The following is a 22352-nucleotide window of genomic DNA, read 5'->3' as shown; positions in this document are numbered from 1 at the left end:
TAAAGACCATCTACTTCCAACGCCCCTGCCATGGGCAGGGACACCTTCCACTAGACCAGGCTGCTCAGAGCCCCATCCAACCAGGCCTTGACACTTCCAGGGATGGGGCATCCCCAACTTCTCTTGGCAACCTGTTCCAGTGCCTCACCACCCTCAAAGTGAAGCATTTTTTCCTAATATCTAATCTAAACCTGGCCTCTTTCAGTTTGAACCCATTCACCCTTGTGCTGTCACTACATTTCAAATGTTATTCCCTTAAATTTATGGACTGTTTTATTTTGCAACAGAAATAAGAATCAACACTGTAAAAACCACCTGGAAAGGACCCGATCATCTAGACAACAAACTTGTGTGGACTTTTTATTTAAATGTGTAGGAAAACTCTGTTCCTGCACAGCCACAGCAGATTTTGTTCAGCCCCGAACACAGATTATGTTTAGACCTCTGCGGCAACAACAGGTCTCCATAACCCCAGGGATCACTACTGCTGCTGGATACATCCATAAACTTCATACGCTTCACTCCAGCCCAGCCCAAGACCGTTTGCCAAAACCTACAGCTAAATACAGGGTTGAGTTTGGTTACAGTCATTTATGGAATGATCAATTTTTTCCTCTCTTCTTGGAAACTCGGAAAGAGTGAGCCTTGGATCCTTAGAGCCCAAAACACAGGATTTGGGTAGTCTCGCACCACCTGCTGGAAATCCTAATTTGTGAACCAGCACGAGATTTGGACAAAGGAAATCGGTTTTTCTGAGACCACGAAGTCCAAGTTAAAGGTTTCAAGGCAAGAACAGCCAGAAGAGCCTCTTGGGCCTTCTAGTTGGACTTTGAAGAACAGAGCATGAAACTGCGCTACACAAGGAAAAGATGTCCTCAGTTTTTAGTATAAACAAAGTTATCAAACTATTTTCTTAAGGGCCTGGGCCCCACACAGAAGAGAGGGAAACTGCTTCAGAGCATTCTCTGTAGCCAGTCTGAGAAATGATCCATAAAAGCTAAGGTTCAAGACATATTCTCACCTCACATGAAAATCAATTAACAAAGTTTCTTGCATGCCTTGCATCCCTCAAACCAACTACAGCAATAACACCAACTCTTCACTGTATAAATTCACTTTGTGCCCACTACAAACCTCCTCTCATCTATGTCATCCAAATAATTGGCCTGCTCTAATGCTGTATTTAATGCATTTAGGAAACAAGTTTCTGCTAACATCCCTAAAATTAAGTGTTACCACTGAAGTTTCTACAGTAACGCCAGAGAGACTGGACAGAATCCCTTTTACTAGAAACATATCTGCTAGATAGCAATCGAAGACTGGCAAAGAATCCTGGGATCTCCTCTCAGGAGACAGTACAGGTATGACTGAACCCCACAGAACATACTAATTGGGCAGTCTGAAAGGCAACACAGCCAAGTACAATTCAAACTCACTCTGTTACAAGATTCAGGTTTGCTTTCTTCTATTTTGAACTGACCTGGTGTCTCTTGCCTTATGTTTTTTATTTGCACTGATGAGAGGGAAGCCACAATTTATATGTGAATACCCTTACAGCCCTAAGTGATACAGTTCATAAATTCCAATATATAAACAAGGCTGTGGAAATCAAATTTTAGCATACCATCTCTTGGTTCCCACCTACAGGAGTTTGAAGTTCATCAGATAAACTACAATGCATCATTAAATTTCCAGGGCAGAGAACAGTATGTTACACAAACTATTCCAAGTCTCAGAGTGTCAAAGCTAAATGTATTATTTTCTCACAGACCTCCACACAGGGGATATCTAAAACACTGGAATATCTACTTTCTCATATCCTATGTAAATTGATGAGGCAAAAGTTTACTTAACAGAGAATTAAAGAATCAAAAGGAAAAAACTGTAAAACAAACTCAACAAAAAGTTAATTTTACAGTTACTTATTAAATTCTGCATTATAGGCATAACACCATGTATATGATACTAGTATTTCACCACTGTAGAGAGACTAGGCATAGCCCTTATTTTCACACTGCTGGACAATGTGTAAATTAAACAAACACCCATTTCTGAGCATGAAATGATCTCCGGTTTAGCAATACTCCTCTTTATGACATTTGTAATACGAAATATTAAGACTGTGATTTTTAATGGTGACAAAATAAAATTATTAAACTCTATACACAAGCAAGCTCTGCAGAGACGTTAAACCTGAACTTCTAATAAGTTTGTAAACAGTATTTTTTTCTGGAAAGAAACATGGGAAATTTTATCAAAATTGTATATTTACACAAGTGACTGTAAGTAAACAAAGCATTTAGTTGCATTGTAGATGATTTTTTCAGACAAACAAAATTGAATGCTTAGAGTATCTTCTTTAGATTAAAACTCATGCTGTTTTCTTACACTTTAATCCTAATGAAAATAAACATCAATTTCCTAATAATTTACTTTGACTTCTAAGAATTTCTTTTCTTCCTTTTTCCTTCTAACAGCCTGGAATAAATATCTCCACCTGTTCTCTCTACAACAGTAGAAGATTAACAGGACCATCAAGCATATACAAAACAAGTAATAGTTTAAAACGTCACTATCACCAGAATATGAGCACATAGGGAAGCAAACCAGAAATCTAAATAAAAAAATCAGTAATAGTAATCCTTCGATTACATATTCACATTTTTATCAACTTTTTTTAAGGAGGGATTTCTTTTCAATGAGTAACTGAAAACTATTGATAATGGGGAGCACACATCCATCTCTATTTTCTGAACCTGTTACCCAAGAATTTGCACTCCACCACCTAAATTTATTTTCAATAAGTGCAGAGTCCCTATTACACACAGCAAGAGAGACAGGAAGTATAAGGTACTTTAATATCAAGTCAATAACTCTCCCCTCCTTATAGTGTCTCCACGCATTGCCATTTATGACAGGGAAATGAATTCTATCGCTCAGGTGGAAAATGGGCCAGGGAAAAATATGTGCCATGCTTCTCTACTTTCCGCTTATCCTAAATAAAGCACTGAAGTGTGATGCCAAAGCAGAAAGCTGTAGCTTGGAAACAGTATGTACTTGACTAGCAGCTGCTATAAAAAAAAAAATAGAATCTCTGCCTCCAGTGATAAAGATGTTATAGAAGCTGCAACATCTACTGAGAAAGATTTGTAGACTTGGGGAGGCTGACAGCCTGGTACACTGTGGCAAAGCTTACTATACACCCTGGTTCACTCACAGACCAACTGAAACAGCTCCAAATGAAAAAGCTTTGAATAATTAGTTTTAACAAAATTTTTGACAGCAGAAATTCAGAGAAGCTCTCAATATCTGATTTCACTTCTGAAAGGACAAGTTTATATTAGTACATACTTTGAAATATAGCCTTTGTGCCTTTTACAGGTGTCCTACATGGCCTGTCTTACAATGACTGTGAAACCACTGTTGATATTTCCACTATACAAGGCTTTTAAATATGACCTTATTAGTCAGTATTAATTTAGCATATGTCAACTTACTGTTTTCAGCAGAATATTCAGAAGCAAGTTAGGAAGAACATGAAAGTTACAAAAATAAAACTGAAACATGCCTTTCACTGTAGTGTATATTTAAAAACCATGTTACTTACAGTTGGGATGCATATCTTGCTCAACGGATTGCCATCCAATAGGTATGAGCCATTGAAGGTCACATATTCATCATAATATTGAGGTGCCTGAGGAATAACACTGCACAGTAATTTACGCTTCTCTTCTATTTTCTTCCTTATGTGCAAGTATTCAAAATAAGGGTTTGCTCTGTCAGAACTGTATGGCTGAATCTCTTCAAGTTTCAAAGAATCAACAATAGCTGCCAGAGACTGCTGCGTTTTCTCCTTGGCCTGCAGTAAAGAAGGGTTTGCTTGCACAGGCTGAGGCACACGTGACACTTTTCTTTTTCGTGGATGATGTACCTGAGCATCATCCTCTTCAGTTAATCTAATCCTTGCTTTCATAGATGCTGATGATTCAGACTCTTTTTCTGATGTTTGTGTGCAGCCAAGAGAATTCTGCTTGCCCTGGTTAGCGAGCAAATTTGCTCTGTTCCTCGTGATTCTTTGAGGTACTTCCTGCTGTTCCACCTTCTGATCCTCAGCAATTTCTTCTTCTACTTTAACTATTTGGCTGTATTTATGCACCTCTTCCTGTGTAATCTGTTGTGAACTATTTTCAAAATTAGATAAAGCGGAGTACTGTGGTGGATCATCTGCCAACACATTTTCTCTGTCTGCAGTGCAGGGGTTTTTATTAGCTGATTCATTCGTAATTCCCTTTGACATTCCTGAACTTAGTTCACAGAGATCAGCATTGGCTTTACTATCAACAGCATGTGTGGAGACCAACTTTTCTTGCTGGTCTTTTTCAATTCTAATATCTGAAGTATCTGCTGTGTTACTATCCAATTCACTCAGAGCGTTCTTACAAACAACTTTACTGAATGCGTATGAATTCACATTTAATTGTGAACTGCCATCACTTTCAGGAATACCTTTCTCTAAGGATACCACTGGTAAATCATTCACCCTTTCATAGCTCTGTGAAACATCCTTTGCAGAGCTCTCAGAATATAGAGCAATGGGTGTGTCAGTCTTCTTAATGTTTGAAGGGAAGAAAGCATTTTCCAGCTCTCTGGTACTCATAGCATCTGTATCCAAAGCAGAAGTTGTAGTTTGAACTAGATTTTGTTGTTGTACAAATAACGAATCTTGACTGCTAATGCCTGGTAAAATGTGTTTAGACACAAGTGGAAGTGGTTGGATAGGTAAAGAACAAGGTGACTGTGAAGGCAAAAATGATGCAGATTCTTGAGAACTGGAACTTCCCTTTATTTCAGCATGCTGAGGCAAAAATTCAGATACCTGTTGCTCTTTTAATGTCCTGCTTTCAGAATTATGCATTGCTATAACACAGGTAGTATCTTGCTCTGACACACCACAACCTGAGCTGTTAAACTCATTGTTTAACGAATTCAGTCTGTCAAAAGGCACATCCCATGGTTTGTTTTGCTGAGTTACATCACTTTGACTACACGGTTCTAAATGCAAGTTAGACTCTTCTGAAGGGCTCATCTGAGCAGTATTTTTAACGGTACTTGTACCTGTCATTACTTGCTTGTTGCTAACAACTCCATCTGGAGATGATGTAAAGTTTGACTGCAGTACAGTCACACTGCTTTGAAAGTCTCTTTCCAGCATGCCACATGGTAGTTCTGGTTTAGGAGAAGTGCTAGCGCAAGCCTGGACTGATGGCAAAGCGTTCTGGTTTTCTTCTGACATTTGAGGCTGCTTGCTGTGTTCAGAAACAGCAGCAGGCATGCTGCATCTTCGAACCTCTGTAACAGGTCTACACTCATTTAAAACCAACTTAACATCTTCAACGGATGCTGATCTAATGTACATTGGTGGAAGCCTGTTTGAGAAAGGCGGCTTAATGCGATCTGGCAACTCAGCAAGACCATCGGTCTCTTTCTCAAGAAGAGCTGGTGATTTGGCACTAGCCAAAAATGGTGATTGTGAAAAAGACATTTGGGAATCAGAACCTTCTAGCATGAAGTCTGAATCGTATTCGATTACAGGCCTTGGAGTAGTTACTGTGGTATGGCAAGAATCCTCAGAGCTTGCAATAGACAAGACAGACACTGACCTGGAGCTCAGACCCATCTTTTCACTGTCTGATTTGGGGGATCTGTTTAAATTATCTAAAGCCAATGAAGGCTTTATAACACTGACGCTTCTGGTATCTACTGATTGAGATCTATTACTTGTAGCATCTTTTAGCTGTTTTTCCTTCATACAAACATCTGGCAACTCTGAACTTTTTGAACGAACCAGTTCTTTGCTTTTTACTTCAGCTAATGAGTGTTTTGGTTTTTCCTTCATTTTGTTAAGCTCTGAACAAGTGCGGTTTCTTAAACGTTCCTTCTCTTTCTGTTTTATTTTTTCTTTATGTTTTCTATGCCACTGCTCTATTTCCAGATCTTTAAGGCTCAGCATTCTTTCAAAACTAGTTTGCATTAAATCATCGTTGACTAATCTTTTTTCTTTAGGTCGAGCATCCTTTGGTGCAGGAGCTGGTTTAGGTTTAAGTTTCTCATGTTCAAGTTTTAGTTTAAGTAAACTACTTTGATGCAGTTTATCTTTATGCTTGTCTCTCTCTTTGTATCGGTCTATGTCTTTATCTTTTTTATCTTTCTCTCTACCATCTGGAGTTTTCAACAAATCATCTTTTGGTTTTTCTTTCAAAGATGACAGTTTGTCATGCACTGTTTTATTACTTTCTGTAATACTGCATCTCCTTTCCTCTTGCAAGTGTTTTGAGTTTGCTGATGATGAGATCTCCTTGTCTTTGGATTTGTCTTTCTTTTCAAATTCCTTTTCTTTAGTTCTGTTTTTTTCTAATTTAGTATATTCGGATTCTTTTTCAGACTGCTTGACTTTTCTTTCAGTACAGTGTTTTTCTTTGCTTTCAGCCCAATGTCTGTCTTTATCAGCCTTTTCTTTGTCATGCTTCTTATCAGTTTTTTCTTTATTTTTTTCTTTGTCATCAAGTTTTTTAAGAGTACCCATGCTTTTTACTTTATCATTTTCCTTATGGCATCTTTCTGCTTGCTGAAAACTGGGCTTCTCCTTTACTTTCTCTGTACTTTCATTTACTTCTGCTTTTTCTTTCTCCATCTTGTATTCATGCTTTAGCTTTTTCTCTTTTTCTCCATGTTTTCTTTCTATCTTTTCAACGTCTTTTTCTTTGGCTGAGGTTCGCTTCTCAGTCTTTTCTTTATTTTCCTTTAAATTCTTTTCCTGCTTTTCAGTATCTATTTCTCTTTCTATTGAATGCATGCTGCCTGCCTCATCTTTAACACCAAAACAGAACAATTCCATTTCTTTATCTGCAAGCATAATTTCTTTCTCTTCTTTTGTATCTTTTATTTTTCCATCCTTGAGAAACTTCTCACTTTCCTTTTTGGTTTTTTCTCTCTCCTCTTTAGTATTTTTTTCTTTCTGGAACTGTCTCTCCTTAACTATCTTATCTTCTTTTGCCATAGCCTTCTCTAGCTTTGATTTTCTGTCTGAAGAAAGAGATTCATGTTCTGTATTTAACAATGTATCTTCATTTTCATCACTTTTGAAAAAGTTCTCTTTCCAAAATTCTCGGTCAAACTCAATACTTCTTTGAACTTCTTTACCATTATCTTTATGCCTATGTTTTTCCTTCTCCCCATCCTGTTCCTTTTTGTGCTTTTCCTTTTCTCTTTCTTTGTGCTTCAATTTATGCTTTTTAAGTGTTTTACCTTCCTTGTCAATCTTTCTCAAAGTATACTCTGAATTCTCAAATGTTGAGCTATTATCTTCCTCTTTAATTTTAGGACTAGATTTTTCACCAAATTCCAAGTGAAAATCTTTTTGATGATGCTTGCTTTTTTCTTTGTGCTTGCTGGATTTGCCACTAGAGCTTTCTACTAAATAATCAGAATCAGTGTTGTGATCATACCGAACTAATTCAGACTGCAACGTTATTTCAGAACCTCCCGGTGATAAGCAAGTTTTGGTGTTTTCTTGCTTTAGTGGTGTTGACTGCTTTTCACTTAATCCACAGGGATGCTTTGGAGATTTTCCGGCAGTGATATGAAATAGATGTAAAGAAGAATCTTCTTTTGAAGTGAAAGACTTCTTAAAGGTTTCTTCCTCTCTAGCTTTATCTAAAGAATCTAACCCAGAAGGAGCTATATTTGTTACTCTAGCATTTTCTTTTTCTTGCTTTACTTCTTGATTCTCTTTATTTTTGCTCTGATTTTTTACTTTCCTTTTAACCTTGCCTTTTTGCTTGTGTTCGTTTGTAACTATATATTCTTTCTTCACTCTGACATCAGAATTTGATGTCTCTGAAACAGAGCAAGGAGAGACTATCTTCCTGTCCTGAAGTATTTCTTCATCTGAGCTTTCAGAACTGGAATACAGAACTCTTGATGGTTTCTGCTTTTTGCTTTTAAATGACTTTGAGAACACAACTTTTTCTTGTTTCACAAATAAGCTGGACTTTTCAGCCTCAGCCTCATCCTCTTTCCGTAGGTCTTTTCTAAGAACATGTTTGTCATCTATCATTTTTTTCATTTCATCTTCATCATCATCTTTAAACTCATACTCATCAAGAGCAGATGGAAGTGGTGCCTTACTAGGGACCACTTGTTTGCTGTTGTTGGCTGCAGGGTCCTTTTCTGCTTCTGAATCAACATTCCCATCTACACTGGAAGGATTTACAGATGGAGCTTCTTCAGAATCTAGGGTAAGAAAACCAAAAATTAGTTGAAAACTGATGGGACACTCTTCACACTTCAGAACAAAATAGTTCAGTTCAGCAGGCATACTTCTATACAAATGAAGAAAGGAAAAAACCTACTTTAAACACACAATAAACCTTTGCACTAGAAGTAAGCTTTTCAAGAGAAAACGGTCATGAGAGAAAAAGGTCATGAAACCAAAGTTTTACAGCTCTCACTCAGGCATGTAAAAATACTAATTAGCATTTATACCCCAATCTAGTAAAAGCAGTGCACTTTAAATTTTGGAAACCTCGCCTATTGTGAGGTTTATTATATTTATTTATTATTACATTTATAATATTATTTACCATCATTATACATTCCTGCATAGCCTAACTTCTTCTCAAGGACATCTTACTATGACAACTCATTCCTCTGGGAATTCAACTCTTATGCTTTGTAACAACCAAACTACTTTCCTCCACATGAACTATTCAGTCATGTTTCAACAGCAGATGAGCTTTTATTCTTATAAAACGAACACCTGCTCATGTAAAAAAATTCCCTCATGAATCTTTATTCACCTGATACAGACAGCCTAAAGCAGACTGTACTGTAATTCATGCAACTGGTCTCTGCTGTGCACTCGAACAAGCATGTCTTGGGCTTGAAAGTCCAAAATGTAAGACTCTTAACTGCTCCTAAAATTAGGCTTAGGAAACAGATGGAGCCTGTTCATATGAAAATCACAACCTGTTCATATGAAAATCTAGAACTCAAAAAACCTTAAGAAGTATTTCTGGACGTATTGTTCCCTCCAACTAACGTTCCAAGCCAAGCCTCTTCAGCTGAATCTATCAGTTTGCTTTTTAAAAAGAACTGAGTATTGTCATATTCAATACCAGGGACTAGAGATTTGACATACTGAATAAAAAGTAACAGAAGAATTTGAAATTATAGCGTAAGGAAAGTGATGCAGCAGTTTTGATACATTAGAAATTTTAATGAGGAAAATAAAAATGTTCTGCTGCAAGATCCCCCCTCATTTTCAGCAGGACCCTCTGTGAACCAACTGCCAGTACACCATGTTTAAGACTTGTACCTTGCCAGCAAGCTTCTCAGGTACTTTGCATTCAACCACATCACATCAACAAAATAGATCCCAGAAGTCCCTACTATCTTCTATACTATCTGCATCACCCAGAACATATTACTAGCTCTGTGCTAACAGCTTTTTATACATCCCCCCCTTACCCATCTGTTCATGCCATCATCTTCCTGCCTTAACTCTAACCACTCCATGTAGCTTGTCCTTCACCCTTCTCCTATAAGGCAGTTGCTTCTTCTCTCTTCCATGTCCCCATTTGCTTTGCTCTTAACAAACTTGCCTCATTCCAAACATATCAGAGAACTTACTTCTTAATGACCAAAAGTAACGCAATGGAAGCACAGGAGATGTATCATCTATTCTCTAACTCTGACTCCTTGAGAAACTGCAGAGAACATTCCACTCTCCTTAGCAACCAGTCTGTGGAAACTAAGCAATACCCTGCACAGACAGACTGTTGAGGAATTAATTGCTAAATAGTAGCAAGTTTGTATTATACACATGTAAAAATATTTTTCTTAAGATCACTAATTTCACTAAGCTGACGTAGATTCTGTGGACCAATGCCACAAATGCCCCTTAAAACCAAAGGACCATGCACTGTATTTCAGGTTAATCCTCTAATGCCAAAAGAGTTAATACTACATTATAACAAAGGGCAATATGACTTTTTTTTTCCTGAAGTATAATAAAACTTTGAAGAGAAAATATTCCTAGGGGTTTGTTTTGTTTGTTGGTTTTTTTTCTTCTTCTTTTAACTTGACTGTTTGGTTGGGTTTTATTTATTTGTCCAGAAAAGAGAAACCAACTTTCACAATCATGGGACATGATGCTCTTCCTCATGTACTTTTCACAGATCACAGAATGGTTGTGGTTGAAAGGGACCTCTGGACATCACCTCATTCAACCCCTGTCTCTCAAGCAGGGCCACTCAGAGCCAGCTTCCCAGAACCATGTCCAAGACACTTTTGAATATCTCTAAGGACAGAGACTCCGCAGCCTCCCTCAACAACTTGTGCCAATGCTCGGTCATCCTCACAGTAAAAAAAGTGTTTTCTGATGTTGAGAGGGAACCTCCTGTATTTCAAGTCGTGCCCATTGCCTCTGGTCCCATCATTGGGCATCACTGAAAAGAGTCTGGCACTGTCCTTTTGCACCCTCCTCTCAGGTACTTGTACACATCAGTAAAGATCCCCCTAAGCCTTCTCTTCTCCAGGCTGAATGGTCCCTGCTCTCTCAACCTTTCCTCATAGGAAAGATGGTCCAGTCTTTTCATCATCTTCCGGCCTCTCCATTGGACTCTCCTCAGCATGTCCAATGTCTCTCTCATAACAACTGGACCCATCACTCCAGCTGTGGCCTCACCAGTGCTGAGCAGAGGGGGAAGATCACCTCCCTCAACCTGCTGGCAACACTCCTAATGCAGCCCAGGATACCATGGCCTTCTTTGTAGCAAGGGGATGTAAGTCGTTCCCCATCAATCTGGTGTCCGCTGGGACCCCCAGGGCCTTTTCTGCTAAACTTCTTCCTCATATGGTCAGATCCCAGCCTTCACTGGTGCCCAGGGGCTGTTCCTCTCCAGGTGCAGGACTTCACATTTCCTCTGGTTGAACTACATCAGATTCCCATCATCCCATTTCTTCAGCACACTGAGGTTCCTCTGGATGGCAGCACAACCCTCTGGTGCATCAGCCACTCCTCCTCAGTTTTGTTTCATCAGGAAATTTCCTGACGGTACACTCTACCCCAAACATTAATAAAAATGTTAAACAGGACTGGACCCAGTATTGACCCCTGCAGTACATGACCAGTTACTGGCCTTCAACTAAACTTTGTGCCACTCACCATCACCCTCTGGGCCCCAATATTCAGTCGGTTTTCAATCCACCTCATTTCTTTTACCTATAAAAATCTGAAATCCTGAAGATTCTGTGAAAGTAAAATGGAAAGTTCCTGCCTACCACTCAAGTAAGTTACTCATGGTCAAGAATCTTTTGCTTCCAAGAAGACAGCAGTTCTTTTTGTGCCCTAAGAGGTGTTACATACTCCTTAACCCGCAGAAAAATACAGGAGGGGCCAAGAATTACTGCCTCCACGTAAGCAAGTTACCTATCTGGTTGCCTCCACAAACCAGTGGTTCCCCCACTGGCAGGGACTTTTCTTCACTAAGTGTACCTATGTTATATGCATGTGAGACACTAACTCCTGATTCATCTACTAAAGGTGGAAAATACGGGACTTTGGGGATATTTTCCCCCAAGATCACCTCTCAAAAAACACTTTGTATCATAACAAATATGGTATTTTCCTCTGTATCTTTCTCTGGTAGAATCACCATTCTGAGACAGAGTTCATTTGGAGAGTGGGAAAGGCTTATTAAAGACAGAGAGAAAAGTAAAAAAAGGTCAGAATAAACATTTCAGATAATTCAACTGAAAAATGAAAAACTACCTCTAAAAATAAAAGTGGAAAACAACCTTAGCAATAGTAATTGCTATCTGCAGCAAGGCTTAATAGCCAACACCACGCAAAAGATAAAACCACATAACTTCAGGTGAAATGATACACTTGGAAGAATGCAGTTAAATAGCTGCTTTTACCTGAGCAACTGTCCTCATCATCAGAGATGGGCACCTCCCTTTTCAACAGCATTTCCAACTCTTCAGTTTCAGCCACATCAACAGGTCTCTCTCCGTGTTTATTGGCTTGAAATGGATTTCCACCATGTCGAAGCAACAGCTTCACAATCTGCAGCATTAAATAAATTAACTTTTAGGTTTTCCATGTGTTACTTGACCAGCATAAAAATCTTCTGTTGCACACAAAATGTGGGTAACATGATACACAATCCTAACTCCTACCTATGAAACAGACTGGGAAGCAAGACTTCAGCAACTAGAATGCCAAGTCCAGGTACACACAGTCTGCTCATTAAAAGAAGTAAAGGGGAAAACTTCTGTTACACAGACACAGCGTCAGTATAAAGGAAAACAACAGTGGGCTTTTGTTCTTGCTGTTTTAGCGTTTCTTCATACAATTTATCTGTTTTCTCACCTACCAAGCTCTCTACTCCTCTGCACTTGATTCACCTTCTTGCTCCAAATTTCATAACACTAAACTGTATGGAACAGGAAAAGTTTTACAAGTAGCAGTACTATTGGTTTCTAAGGCATTTCCAAAAATACCTGAGAGAGATCCAAGTATATTTTTGGAGGAACAAGCTACCTCCAACCCCAACTGCATAGCATACATCAAAGTCATCAATTTCTCTATCAAGAAGGCCAAGAAATTGTTAATGTTACAATGATACCAAGGCCACTCCATTTTCAGCACAGTATCCAGTCCTATGTGCTAAGAATGTAGAAATTCATCAGACAGTGATATCTTAACAGGTAACTTCAAAATTATTCTGATACATAATGTCAGTGAGATGGTCACAGATACCTATACTGAGACCAAACAAGCAAGAGGTCCGTTCTCCAAAATTTTGCTACAACTTCATGCAACTTTGATCTGAAGACCAACTTTTGTTTAGATACCTATAAGAAGCAGTTACTAAACAGTTAATTTAAAAAAAAAATCACAATCAGATTATCGTAATTAATTTCTCTAGCTTTTCCAGAAAAACCTTTAAAATGGAACATCTTTTCTGGAAGGTGTACTTCATTTAAGGATGTTATCTATTTTTTGCTTTATACAACACATCACACATATAGTAATGAAATAGAAGAGATATAAAGGGAAATGGAGTAATTTCTGCATCTTATTTGCAGAAATCAAGAACAAATTTATAAATTAATGTAAATTATCTACAGTGCTTAATTTATCTTTACGTGCTCATTGGTAAATTTCAAAAAAATACTAAGAATATATATACATCAATTCTCTATTTCAATGCCATAAACAATATATTAAAAGAAATATTGGATATATATCCTTAAATATTTCTAAATATATATATATTACATACAAATCCACAATATACTGTTTGGAGACGTTTTTGTTTTGAGAATTCTATACAGTAGAAGTCTCTCAGAAAAAGTCATTAAAAAACTAAAGGTGAAACCTTTAAATATTTAAGAAAACAGATACTGGTAGAAAATATCTGGCAATAGAAATCAAATGAAAAGCAAGACAAAACAAAGACAATCAGAGCAAGTTTAAGATGCTCCCAAAACACCAGAGGGAGAATTATAAAACCATATGATTGCAATGAGGAGAGTTAGAATTTGTTCTAAAGACTGAGTATTTCAAACCAGGTATTTACTACATAGAACTTACATTTCTATGTCCACTACTAGCAGAATCGTGAAGTGGAGTATCATCATCCAAGCCCTGAGTGTTCACGTCGGCTCCTGCTGCTATCAGGACTTTGGCAACATCGTAGTAACCAACATTACAAGCTTCATGCAGTGGTGTCCAACCTGTAGAGAAGAGTAGTAAGTTTTAAGACTGAAAGGTCCAAGATTTAAGTCTGCGTTTTTTCCCCTGTGCTATACATCTCTATTGCCTCTAAACATTTCAAAATACACTCACAGTGTGAGTAATGCTGTCCATCTGATGAACAACACATGCTTTATCAACTTAAAATCTCATGTCATGCCAAATTCCAGATTTTTCTGTGATTAAATTGAACACTGAAATCACTAATCAAACAGTAAAAGATGAAATCTGGAACATAATCCCTAGGTTAAACATGTTAGAATTTCTTTGACTAGTGAACATTTGAACAGCGTTAGGGATATATATAAATAACATTATTCTGTATGGAAACTGTTTGAAACCCCCACTATTGGAAAAAATAAGTACAGGAAATTACCATAACCAGTGCTCCTTTGGAGGTATTGAACATGTACTAGGAATCACTAACAACATTCAGCAGTTTGATAGTAAGGTATTAATAACAGAGAACTTACTCTTGGTATTTCCTAGAACACTACTAATTTTTTTTCAATTTTGATTTCCACATTGATAATCCGGAGTTCAGTGCTCATTTTCTATAGCAGAGCCTCAACTGAAGATGACAACCAACCTGCACATGCAATATTCCTTACCTCAGTTTCCCAAACTTGATGACTTCCACTTCATAGCTAACCTGAACTAGTCTGCTGTTGATGCCTTCTCAAAGCCCAGTTCTGGGGAGGCATTCAGCTTTTGTTTCCAACAAAACCAGTGCAAGTCTGGAAGAGTTCACTCATGTGAACTCTGTGTTTAATCAGTAGTGATCTTGTACATCCATGAAAAGGAGGTACAAGAAACTCCTAATTTATCTAATCCCTCAGTAATGTGATTTCTCACCTTCATCTTTCACTCAACTTCCCAGTTGTCACTCATTTAAATGAAAAAAAAAAAAAGAAGTTTCTAAGTTATTCTACAGCAAAACACTTCTTTCTGATCTTCATACACTAAGTTTCCTCTCCAATCATCACGTGGGTCACTCACTTCCAACACTGCCTGGCTACCACCTCCTTCTTGACACTTTCTTGTCGTTCTCCCTTTCTGCACTCACCCAACATGATGACCCTCTTCTGGCTCTCAGCCCTCTGATCCCTGTTTTTTTTCCCTTGTTAATTCTCTCCGTAATTCATTCTTCTCTATGTTTTACTGCTTTGCTTTTCCATCCTATCACAATGTCCAGCCTGCCAACTCTAGTCCTGACTTGCTCTCAACATCTGTTTCCTTTACTCTTGTTCTCACATGGCAGTATCATTCTGGCAGATATCCCACAAGCAGGGTTACTTCCTCCATTACTAATTCATTTTCTGCTCCTCTAGTTCTGCCAAATTCTTAGCTAAAAAACTCTTAATTCTCTAAACTTCACTGTATCCTAAATTCCTACTCTTCTCCACTCATGACTCACTGCTTCAATCCTCCCCCTCTTCTTGACTTCTTCCTCTGCACAGGATTTTGAAGCTCAGCCACCTCTGCTTCTCACTTTGGATTACCAATGGAGAAGTATCTCAACTTGATCCCAAAACACCTCCTCCAGGGTTTTGAACTACTTGTTCCCAACAGATTCTCACAACCAGTTCTCAGTCGTCCTTCTTCTTTCACGTGCCTTTAAAATTAAGTATCTGTATTAGGTCAGGCTGGGATGAAGCTACAAAGCCAACTTTCTTCAGAGCCACCCATACAGTGCTGAGCATTGCATTTGGGGCTGAAACAATAGTCACAACACACCAGTGTTCCAGCTACTGCCGAACAGCGCTTGTATAGAATCATGGGTTTCTCTCTCCCTCCTCCTGCACAAGAGGTTGGGAGGGGACATAGCCAGGACAGCTAACCCTAACTGCCCCAAAGGTATATTCCATACCACATGACATCATGGTTAGCAATAAAAGCTCAGCGAAAGGAGAAGGAAGGAGGGATGTTTGTAGGTAATGGTGTTTGTTTTTCCAACCAACCATTACACCTGCTGAAGTCCTGCTTCCTGGGAAGTGATTGAATGTTTGACTGCTGGAGGGAAGTAGTGAATGAATTTTTCTTTTTCTTTTGCTTGCACATACAGTTTTTGCTTTGCTTATTTAAATGGTCTTTAAATCGGCCCACATGGGATTTTTTCCACCTTATTTTCTCCACTTGCCCTGTTGAGGAGAAGTAGGAGAGCAGCTGCATGGGTGTCTGGCAGCCAGCCAAGGTTAACCCACCATATCATCTCTTGAAACATTTCTATTCTCCCTGTGATTTCTACAGGCCTGTCTTTCCCTGAGCCTCCCCCTCTTTTTCTAAAATTGCTCTTGTCAACAAGTTTGTCTCATCTCTCCTCTCGAATTCCTGAAGATCCTGCCATGTTCTGCTTCCTTTCTTCCACTACATGCCAGCCCTGGACCACCTCATCTTTAAATACAAATTCAACTACTCTCTGCAAACTGAGAAATTACTGATCTGTTTCTTACCTAAAGTCAAGACTTCAGTTCATCTCATTAATATCTTCTCTTGTGCCAAGTTTGAGCTGACAACTAATTACACCATATAGTTCTTAGTTTCTCCCACATGGGCGGGCTACCTCAACTCATCCCAACCATTCCCAGTGAGAACGCAATTCTCACTATAACCATTCTGACCCATAAAACTAAAAACATTGTATATGTTAAACTTAACTTCAAGTTTATGAATCAGTGCTGAAATCACAGCAAATACTGACATATCAAAACTATTCTTAATCTAGCAGGACTAAATGGCAAGTGCAAACTTTCATCTGCTTTGGTGTACACTAGCTGTCCCAGTGAGAAGACAATGTACACTGCACTTTCATCATTACTAAACTTTGCATCTTCTCACATAGCCTACAATCCCACTATCTGACTTTGCCCAGTGTAATCCTACAAAGTTGAGCAACTGTGCACACATATTTCTGTAAACACCTACCATGCAAATGCCCTGGACACAAATGAAACCTACAGATATTAATATGCTGTTCTAATAACACACTATGTACTGTAGAATCCCAGGACTACCACCGTCATTGGAAATAAAAAACATGATTTGAGAATTTCTACTAAGTTGTATTTTTTTCATTTGCATGTAACATGAACTGAAAGGAAAAATCTGTTAACAGCTTCAGCGTTTCTTTTAATTTATACAGTCAAGAGAACATGCATGTAATCAACTTACCTGCAAAATCTTTTACATTCACATTTGCACCCAATCTGATTAGTTCCTTGACCTGTTTAACATCCCCTCGAATTGCTGCCATATGTAGAGGAGTTTCCCCTCGTTCATTTCTCTTGTTAACCTTGTCTTTTTGTCTTGAAGAAGAGGTTGGAGTTTTCTTTTGTGTTGGTGTTGTTTGTAAGGAATGATTTAAGGTGGAATCTACAAAGGAATTTTTAAATGGTTGCTGTAGGTTAATAAAATGAGGTGAAGTAGAAAGAGTGTTAACACTTGCATTCAAAGATGACAACAATATGTGAATAATTATATTTAAACAGAGGACATATTTGACACTCCCTATGTATCAACACAATGCCTATTTTCAATGTGAAACAGGGCACTTTGCAAAATCTAACTATTTTTAGAGCAGGTTCCAAGGACAGAAAAAAGGAAACAATCCATACAGAACAGTGTCTGAGAGGTAAAAATAATCAAAGGAAGAAAAGAAACGTTCAGTTTTTACAGCTATCATAATGCAAAGCTTTGCATATAAATACAGAAGGTCAAGAATTTTTCATCAAATTACTCATCCACGCAAAACAGTGTCTAACAGAACTATGGATAATTTAAAAAATGTCAAAAAACCAAGGACTGTTGAAGAAAACATCAGGGATCACAATATTCTGAGTGGGGCAGAATTAAGCAGGCAGGAGGAAGAAAACTGTTAACCCTGTAAGATCACCTGGACTGTTGTCTCTTGCTGTCATCTGCATGAGAAGTGCCATCTGTTTGCGCTCTGACAGAGGATAACCAAAAAGAATGCTAACTGGTGCTGATTTCTTATTTCCGGCATCCTTCTTCATTTTCTTTTTCTCTGGACCTTCCTTCTCTGGAAATAGGAACGTTTAAAAACTGAAACAGCTGTTCCATCAGAACGTCTTTCTAGAAATAAAACAATCCCTTTAAGGTATGTTAACTGGTGATTGGTGGCAGGTGGTGAAAAACAGAAATGACACCTCCAATTTACTGCCTTTGTGTTAGTGTTGGTTACCTGTTCTAATCATATTAGAATAATAAGCTACTGAGTTAAAGCACGTAAAGCTGTAAGCAGGATTATTAAAAAATTCTAAAAGATGAAAACCCTGTTTTACAGCAGGAAGGCCTGTATACGTCACAACCTTAATTTTCAGAGATTAAAGTCAAGCACTTAAAACATTCTGTAAGATCAGCTGGTCAATTTTCAATCTTAAATACAGATCTGATACTACAATCTATTTCTACTTCTCTCAAGACACCATGTTAAAAATTAGGAAAAGACTTTCTAATATTGATATTTGCTAAGTAATTAGTCAAAAGATTGTTTCTCTCAAACTCATCCTGTTATTTCATCTTAAAGCAATTTCTTCTACAAAATTCAAATCCTTCAAAATCATACAGCTATTTTATATACATAACTTCTTTCCTTTTATCAATATTTATGGAAGTTGTTTAATGTTTCATGTTCAAGTTTTAAACCAGGAGCTAAAATTACACATCTGAATAAACAAGTCAGACATAAAACCAAAAAAATCCCCACCAAAACCAAGAAATCCTGTTATCTGCAAAGCAGAAAATCTTAAGAGGACTCCACTGAGGAAAACTTCACTGACCTTCTGCAGAGAGATAAAAATTACAAATGAGAAGCTTAAGTCCCTTTTAGGTTCCTAGTTACCATTTCATTTTCTCCACTTCTCCATTCTTCCTTGTTTCATTCATTTCCTCTCAACTCATTTTGTGACTTCCTAGCCTTCTCTAAATCTCATCTTCTAGGCTTGATTACAGACACAAGCTCTAGTAATGCAGCGCTCTTAAGGCACAGGAAGGCACATCAGTAGTTCTCATCTTGAATTCCACATAAGAAACACATAATTTTACAGGCTAAACAATTGCAAGCAAGACTATTTAAAGAATGGAAAGCTACAGACCTACATACATATCAAAGAAACCTCTTTGAAAGGAAACAAGATCTCTTTTACAGAAGCAACTGATTTTTTTAAACTACATGCATCTCAAGGTCCTGAATATCTAAAAAATTAATTCAATATCCAAATCAACACTGTTGACCTCTTGATAAAAATATCTGCATAGGACAATAAAAAAACCCCCTATAACAAAATCTCATTTTCAACTTTTCACTGTGAATATGTTGTCCTCTCTCCAAGAATAATGTACAGCAAACTCTTTTATTGACTGATTTAGTGCTTCCATCAAAACAACGTATTTCAGTTTGTCCAGCTTGATCTGCTGTTTCTTAGCTTATGCTATTTACTGCTCATGATTTTTTCTTGAAAAACACATTCGTTTACATTCTGAATTTTTCCTTACAATTTTATAGCTATACTCAGCTTGAAAAAATAAGTAAGTAAAGTAAGTAAAATAAGTCTTCCGATCATCTAGCTTTTACTTTTACAACAAACCTAAAAAAGTCTCAAGGCTATAGCAGGTACACCTGATAATCCTTTTACTGGAGTATGTCCTGTATAAGGCTTTTCCCCCCAAGATTTCTCATGCATATAACCTGGTTCTGAGTGTACAAGATAAAACGACACAGGAAAAAAGGAGTGGAAGGAAGCAAAACGAAGGGCGTAGGGCATACAAAATAGAAATTTTTATACATCAATAAATAAATCAATGCTCCAAGAATACCATCACACAGTACACTGCACCTTAACAGGAGATGACTAAACACTTAGGAAATTCAGCTTTTTAGCTGTTCTTTTTCTTGTGGTTACAGAAAACTTTTCACAGCTGTGTACTTGATGTTTATACATTTTGAAGAGCAATAATAATATAGATAATAATAGAGAAATAATAATAGAGGAATAACATCAGTTTAAGAAATTAAATTTAGATAGAATTTCATGTACAAAATTGACTGTTGAAGTCAATTACTTGGGTGGGTGGTTTTTTTGGTGTTTTTTTTTTTTTTTTTTTTTAGATTTTGAGCATTTTGTTTTCAAAGTCTATGGAATAAAAGTATCTTCTTTTATATTCAGATTATTGTCACTTTTTGGTGTTCTTCAGCAGTTACAAACAAAACACGAGGGAATTTTTCACACGTTATTAAGAAAAAAAATTGACACTCTTCAAGTGACTTTATGTTCAATCATATTCATTAAATAAATTTCATAACATGCAGCCAAATCTATCTAGACAGTATCCTTCCAAATATTTTCCTTCTGCAACATAAGCTTTTCACCTAACGCTTTCAAAAATTATTTCAAAACAGTCAAGTTATGTGAAACTGTGATTTAGGAGCATTTGAGCACTTATTTGTAGCAGAGTTCAATGAAATTCATTCACAGGACTTAAATGTTTTGGCACAAGAAACATCAAAGACGCTGGCAATTATTTTAGGACAACTTATGCATGACAGATCCTGAGGCAATCAATAATGTATCTAGGTTTTTTTGTTTGTTTGTTTGATTGTTGTTTCTTTTTCCTTATTTTATTTTTGTTTTTTAAAACTGAATAATTTACAAATTCACAGTCAAGTAATTTCTATATGTTTTAGGAAACTAAATTATTAAATAATGTAACATATGGACTTCTCAAACCAAAAACATGCCAAACAGTGTATTTCATTTGGTAAAATAATCACCTTAGTGAATAAAGGAAATAAAAGACCAAATTCAATTTTTGGGGCTCATGATAGTCTGTTTTCATGTACAAGAATCCCATCACAGTCCAAATTGTAAGAAGTAACAGGATTAGTAGGACCACGTGAAGTTAAAATATGAACTGCTTCAAATAAGTGCTTCTAAGGAAGTTATAAGACTGAATGATATACAACAAAATACTAATATGTTCATTGCTAACAACTGCAGAAGACAGGTCAAGATGATCAATTTTGCAGATGATGAAGCTGAGAAACAGTTATGGAGCTCTGAGTGATTATGGCAATCTGAATGAAGTTATTTTAAAGAGGAAACACATCATGACTGACTGCTGCTTCCTGTCCTCAGGGAAAGAGAAATCTTAAAATGTCATGAAGAGACTTCACAATGCACTGAACAATGTAGAGATATCAAGGTACTATTGTGATACCTAATTAATCAAGTTTATGACATATTTATTTAACCAAACCAACAAACACACATAAAACTGCCTCTGCTTTCCTGCCTCAAGCCCAAACAACAGTTAGAGGAACTTGTTATAGCTGAACAGGAAGCCCAAATCCATCAAGCAGTGTGTAAACGATCCCTTCAACAGCCCCACTAACCTCTGTAACTACGGGATGCACAAGTACAGGAATTGTGTTACTGTGATGTACCCATGCAACATTAAGGGGTCAGCTGTTTTGCTCTCCTGGATGTCAAGCAAGTGCTAAAAGAAGTATGACTGTGCCACTTTTGGACTACTTTAAAGACTGAAATTGAAGGGGTCAGAAAACAAAACCAAGATCCTCCTATAAACAGAAAATCTAGAAAACATAATTTCCAAGAAAGATCAACAAATTACCACATTATGTAATTGCAACTTGTTATTCTTCCTGAATAATCAACTGTGTAACAAGACTATCTTCACAATGAAAATATTTTTACGACCTGCAGTTGACCTGCTGGTATGTTTAATTATTATGAAAAATTCACTTTTCTCTCTTTAGACTAATAAGGTAGTGAAAGAAAACAAATCTGACCTTTGCAAGATCAACACTTACCTGTTGTTTTTATTCTAATAATCACATTACAGGTTATTTGAGACTAACCAGACTTTTTTTTAAGTAGGCTAAATAACTGATGGTTTTTTAATCAAATTATAATTTGGGATTGGGAGACTTCAAATCAGAGAATTTATTTTAAAAGGTATGACACTACAAATGCTCTTTGATTTCAGTCTTGCCAAAACTGACCGAGTGTAAAATGTACTTTATGTATACTGTTGCAGATATCAATTTTTTTTTAAAAAGTATTTTTACATAAAGTTAACATTCAGTTTGGCCTGTCTGTCATCATTATCACTCACCATTTTTAGACAAGACCTGAAACAAAGAAAGCCCACCAGGAAAAGGGGGAAGAGGTGAATTGCAGGGGGAATTTTTACAAAAATAGGTGAAAACCCCAAAATCTTAGTTTATGAAAGACTGTGGAGATAGAACCAAGACAGACCTAATGATGTAAGTTCACAAAACTAGGTATCCCCATTCTTTGTCTGATTTACATGCCTAAACAGGATGAAACCTAATTATCATGGGGTTTCTACAATCAGCTAGTGATCCTATCACATATCTTGGGGATAAACTATTTATTAAATTAAACTATTGATTAAATTTTTTTATCCTAGAGCTGCTTTTTATGGCATCTTTTTGTTTACTCAGACACAATTTTAAAGACCGTAT

At 37.2% G+C, this 22352-nt stretch overlaps 1 protein-coding gene across 1 annotated transcript in view; it reads right to left on the bottom strand.

Annotated features, from left to right (window-relative positions):
* The window catches only part of ANKRD12 (ankyrin repeat domain 12), a 59748-nt gene that overhangs the window by 7004 nt on the left and 30392 nt on the right, over positions 1-22352 (bottom strand). The window contains exons 3-8 of the mRNA XM_027650820.1: positions 21980-21995; positions 17718-17864; positions 16997-17197; positions 13664-13806; positions 11983-12130; positions 3608-8292 (exon numbers count right to left, since the gene is read on the bottom strand). Coding sequence (XP_027506621.1) covers positions 3608-8292; positions 11983-12130; positions 13664-13806; positions 16997-17197; positions 17718-17864; positions 21980-21995 — 5340 coding nt within the window. The remainder of the gene's footprint in view (positions 1-3607; positions 8293-11982; positions 12131-13663; positions 13807-16996; positions 17198-17717; positions 17865-21979; positions 21996-22352) is intronic.

Source organism: Corapipo altera, unplaced genomic scaffold (genome assembly GCF_003945725.1).
Source record: "Corapipo altera isolate COAL_440 unplaced genomic scaffold, ASM394572v1 24, whole genome shotgun sequence".
NCBI classification, from domain to species: domain Eukaryota; kingdom Metazoa; phylum Chordata; class Aves; order Passeriformes; family Pipridae; genus Corapipo; species Corapipo altera.
This window is presented reverse-complemented; position numbering and strand designations above follow the sequence as displayed.